The following is a 5,394-nucleotide window of genomic DNA, read 5'->3' on the forward strand; positions in this document are numbered from 1 at the left end:
TTATGGTACATATTTATATTGTTTTCTATAAATTTGGTCAAACATTACAAAGTTTGACTTTAGTCAAATTTAATATGCAGAGTAAGTAAAAATAGAGGGAGTAGTTTAGAAGTTTTTTTTGAATAAACTTGACTTTTCTACTTTGCGCTAGTATAAGATTTTTCGTCAACAAAAAGGCACAGTCGACTTCAGAGTGAAAAAACAATTTTTTTGTCAAAATAGTGTGAATAGTGTCTTGTATATAGCAATATTTTTTGTTATTCAACTCTGAAGTCAATGCTTGGTTTTTATTGGTGAAAAATTACATACTAGTGCAAAGTCAGGTTTATTTAAAAAAACTTCTAAACTACTAATAATTTCTTTTCCCTTTCCTGGGTGTATATACACCCACGAACCAAACGTCAACAGACGCCCGGTATGTGATGGAGTATATTATAACCTCTGATGTTTTTTGGTTTTGTGTAGGGCGTAAAAAATATTTTGTCATGGAAGGAGTACATCACATATGCCATGAGTATAATTTTGTTTGGTACATTAATTTCAACGCATGCCTGTCTTCAACCCTGATAAATCATCATAGGAGAACCAAGGTGGCGTCTCTAATATGCTTGCCAAATTGCACAGAAGACTGGCATTTATTAGTCTCGGAATGGATTGCTTCAATACACTGTACAAGATCCTGTTCTAGCCTCTCCTGACTGTACAACACTGTTGTAGCAGTGTATTACGCGCTTTATCTCCTCAAATGTCTGCCTGATTTCCTTATTCACTACTACTTCCGTCCGGGTTTGTCCCATTGTATTTCGCGCCAAATTTTGATCATAGATTAAACTAACAAAATATCCATGCGTGTCACTAAATATTATATTTTGAAAAACTATGTTTAAATACGAATTCAATGAGATAATTTTTTTTGACATGCATTAACATTTTATTAGTTAAATCTTTAGTTAAAATTTGACATAAACTATAAAAAGGACCTATAAACCAGGACGGAGGTAGTACTTTAGCTACTGATCACAAAGCCTCTTCGCACGCTGAGGATACCGGGGACATATGTCCCATAGACCAAACGTCCGCCTACCATAAAAACCGTCTTATATTTCGTCATTAAAGGAGTACATCACATATGCCACGAGTATAATTGTGTTTGGTACATTAATTTCAACGCATGCATCTTCAACCATGATAGATCGTCATAGGAGAACCAAGGTGACGTCTCTAACATGCTTGCGAAATTGCACGGAAAAAGTCCAGTGTCCAGATAATGACAAGAAGTCGTGTCAAGTTATTTTCCTTAGCTGAGTAGGATCAGGTTAGAAAATGTACGGAGGAAGTGAGCGAAGTCATGATTCACGAACGACCATCGGTGAAAGAGTGAAAGTGACTACAAAATATTGCATTTTTTTAGAAGAATTACCACAACAAAATTACACACATACACGTCTCTTACCACAGCAAGTCAGGCACCAACACGTGCGGTACTAGATCCATTTTTATTTTACCTATTCTCTCTCTTCCTTGCTTTTGTTTTTTTACCTAGCTACCTACTCTCTTATTTGCATTGTCTGAAGAGAAGAGAAAAAACCTACTTGCATGACAAGAAATTACTAAGCAAAAATAATTTAAACCTCGTTGAGCTCCTCCCCCTTGAACTGGTACACATCGCTCTTGCTGACGGCGACGAAGAGCGGCTCCTTCTTCCTGGTGGCCAGCCCGAAGGTCTCCTCCACGCTCACGTCCTCGGCGCGCACGCCGGCCGGCAGCGCCCACTCGAAGTGGTACAGCAGGCTGGCCAGCGATACCTGCACGGTGGCCAGCGCGAACGTGTACCCCGGGCACCCCCTCCGCCCGCCGCCGAACGGCAGCAGCTTGTAGTCCGGGTCCTTGAGGTCGATCTCGCCGCCGGCGCCGGCCACCTCGAACCGCTCCGGCGAGTACTCCAGCGGCTCCTCCCAGATCTCCGGGTCCCGGCCCATGGCGAAGGTGTTGATGAAGACGCGGGTCTTGGCCGGGATGTCGTAGCCGCCGAGAGTGCACGCCGCGACGGTCTCCCGCGGCACGAGCAGCGGCACCGCCGGGTGCAGCCGGAAGGTCTCCTTGATGATGGCGCGCATGTAGTGGAGCTCCGCCAGGTCCGACTCCTCCACCCGGCCCTTGGCGCCCACCACCCGCCGGACCTCCTCCTGCGCCTTTTGAAGGATGCGCGGGTGGCGCACCAGCTCCGTCATCACCCACTCCAGCGTCGCGAACGTCGTGTCCGTGCCGGCGACGAACATGTCCTGGAAACCGCATCACAGTGAATAATAATATTGGTGAGCGGATCAGCACCAACGACAAATTGTCAAGACTCGGACACGAAATATCGGAGCTAACAAAGATCATTCGTTCGTTAGTGCATGTCTCTATCCATAGTTGCCCTGTCGTATCATAATTTTTCTCCTGGCGATAGAGAGAGAGTGAGTGGCGTACCAGGACGAGGGCTTTGAGGTTGTCGTCGGTGAGCGGGACCTCGAGGTCGGGCGACTTCTGGACGCGGAGGAGCACGTCCACGAAGTCCTCGTCGCGGTCGCCGGGGAGGCGCTGGTGCTTGCCGCTCACGTGCTCCTCGACGATGTCGTCGCAGACCTCGCGGAGGTCGGCGAGGCAGCTCTTCAGCCGGCGGCGGAGGCCCGTGACGGTGCTGGCGAAGGGCTCGAGCTCCGGGAAGAAGTCCCCGATGGTGAACCCGGCGAACAGGTCCTGGGCCTCGGCGAGCACCGCGGCGAGCTTGTCGTCCTTGCCGTGCGGGAACCGGCGGCCGAAGGCCACGCGGCAGAGCACGTCGTTGGCGAGGTTGAGGAAGCACTCGCTGAGGTCGACGGGCGTTCCCGGCTTGGTGTTCTTGGTGAGGTGCGCGAGCAGGCGGCGGAGCTCCTTGCCCCGGACGCTGCCGTAGGTGGCGACGCGGCGCGCCGAGAGGAGCTCGGAGACGACCACCCGCCGCGCCATGCGGTGGTACGGCCCCGCGGGGGCGAAGGTCACGTCGGAGCACCCGAACGAGAGGAACTGGCCGGAGAGGAGGTGGGGGCGGGACGCCATGGCCGCGTCGTTGCTGGTGAGCGCGGCGCGGGCCAGGTCGGGCTTGGAGATCACCAGGGCCGGGACGCTCCCGAGCCGGAGCCGGAGCAGTGGGGCGCGCATGGTCTTGGCCAGCTCCGCCAGCGCGTGGTGGGGCATGTCCGTCAGCAGGTGGAGGTGGCCGATCACGGGCCACCCCGGCGGCGCCGGCGGGAGCCGCTGCCTCGGCGACCGGCTCCGCGTCGCGTGGTAGACGTACGCGCCCGAGAGGACGAACAGGGCGATGGACACGTACGAGACGAGATTGAGCTCCATCTCCATGATTTGTGGTTAATTCTGTGCTTGGCTTTCTCTGCTGCTAAGTCGAGAGCCTGAGATATGAGATGGTTTATGGTTATGTGTGTGTGTGTGTGTGGTGCTTTTTATAGTGTGCCATTAGCGTGATCTGACCGGATGCTGCCAACAAAACTTTGTGTTTGCGTCGTCGGAACGGGCCATACAATCCACGTTTCCGCGTTCCGTCGGGACGACACCCTCCCACCGACAAGCGGCTCGACCGTCACCTTTTAGGTTCATATATATATCATGCAAAATTTGGCTACTCCTGGTTGTTGCGCCTAGGCACGACCGCTCTTTGTACCTGTATCTGCACAAGCCGTCGGTCCATCCATGGCGCCTGTTAAAGTGTGGTGTTTCATCACAAGCGATACATTAATCGAGAACCACATCATAGTTTCCATGGTTGTTATGTTGCCTATCCCTTTTTACTTGTATTCGCAGGTGTGAGGGCGTGTGCGTGTTTTGGGGGCTGTTGTCACCCTTGTCTTCTCTTAAAAACTTAGGTGGTGTTGTGTTTTGCTGTATGAATACAAACTAGTGGTTTTTCTAATGAAATCAGGGGAAAGATCCCATTCATTCAAAAAAGAAGTTTTATAATGCCGCTTAGCTTGATCAGTCATCTAGTGGGATAACCAAGGCAGGGACACTTGTATTGTACAATCGGGACAATGTAAATGTTATTAGAGTATATATAATTGTGTTTAAGGCAGAGATGTCATGATACAATACATTATGAAAGACATATACAATGTACAACCACAAGGACAAGGACTACGTACATATCTTTATTGTTTCTACATATCAATATCTTTTGTTCTTTCCACACTTTATCTAGGTTGTGTTGTTTGTTTTCGCACTTGTGTTCTTTTCTACGCTTGCGTTGAAGTTTGTTACGTGATTATCTAAGACTATGTTTTGTGAATTGATACTAGTTGCTTATATGGATGAGTTATGCAATGCACACTTGAATAGATGGTAGAAAATATGAATGGCATGCATCACAGGGACACTACGGATGAGACTAGAATAGAATCTACCCTTTAGGTGAGATCGTGGGATCAACAAAAAAATATCATATTTAGACAATCCAAAAAATTCTAAAATTATTTGGAAACATACCTATGATGTATATCTATAACGCCAAAAAACAATCAGCTCAAATCTTGGTCTACAATTGGAGATACAAATTACAGATTCAATTGTGAATAGTGTTTGGCACAATTCACATCCGATTTTGTCTTTTTTTTTGTTTCTCTAAGTGTAATTTGAATTAGGAGCTGAAACTTTTTGAGATTGTACATCAAACACATATGCGTGTCTTCAAATTATTTCAGAATTTTTGAACATGTTTTGTATTCAAAAAGATTGATCTCATTGATCTCACCTACGGGCAGATCCTATACTGGTCTCCCCCGGGACACTACTGACTCGCAAACTAGCGAGGCCCATCAATGAATATTACTCCTCCTCGTGAGCTATCATAGTGTCAAAAATGATCTTACATTTTGGAGCAAATAGCATAAAACTACTACTTTACGGGCTAGGGTTTCAAAAAACTACCGATTTTTAATTTTTCTTAGATAACTACCAATTGAGCGGTCCACTGTTTCAAAAAACCCAAAACACTCGTTGCTAACGATTTAAACAATTTTATGACAGGTCGGGCCCACCTCTAAACAATCCGTTTGTTTGACCGTTCTGTTTGACCGTTACCTTACATGTGGGACCCACGTGTAAGTTATTTCTTCTTCCTCCATCTTCTATTCTCTCCTCTGCCTCTTTCTTATTCCTCTCCCCGTGCCCGACTACCCCCACCCGCCGACGGCCACCTCCACCATTCGCCGCGCGCTAAGACAAGGTCGACGACGGGAACGAAGGCCGTGCGGAGGAGCAGCCGCAGCATAGGAGCATAGGGCGCTGGCTTCTGTGTGCCATGTCCAGGAGCGTGCCTGCAACGCCCAAGAGCAAGGGGCGCCTCTCGCAGCGCTAAGAAGA

General features: G+C 48.3%; 1 protein-coding gene across 1 annotated transcript; it reads right to left on the reverse strand.

Moving 5' to 3' along the window:
- Positions 1-1,384: 1,384 nt before the first annotated feature.
- On the reverse strand, positions 1,385-3,460 carry LOC123133733 (tryptamine 5-hydroxylase). Its single transcript, XM_044553149.1, has 2 exons — positions 2,473-3,460; positions 1,385-2,282 (listed from the first exon to the last, which is right to left on the reverse strand). Exons 1-2 carry the CDS (start codon positions 3,379-3,381, stop codon positions 1,626-1,628), a joined length of 1,566 nt encoding a protein of 521 aa, XP_044409084.1. The 5' UTR covers positions 3,382-3,460; the 3' UTR covers positions 1,385-1,625.
- Between the last annotated feature and the right edge of the window lie 1,934 nt (positions 3,461-5,394).

This window comes from Triticum aestivum, chromosome 6B, assembly GCF_018294505.1.
Source record: "Triticum aestivum cultivar Chinese Spring chromosome 6B, IWGSC CS RefSeq v2.1, whole genome shotgun sequence".
NCBI lineage: Eukaryota > Viridiplantae > Streptophyta > Magnoliopsida > Poales > Poaceae > Triticum > Triticum aestivum.

Bases quoted from the DNA above. Each gene is read 5' to 3' on its own strand.
- LOC123133733 (XM_044553149.1), bottom strand. From the start codon at position 3,381: ATGGAGATGGAGCTCAATCTCGTCTCGTACGTGTCCATCGCCCTGTTC. The intron at 2,283-2,472 runs GTACGCCACTCA...TGCGGTTTCCAG, and splicing joins ACCTCAAAGCCCTCGTCCTG to GACATGTTCGTCGCCGGCAC.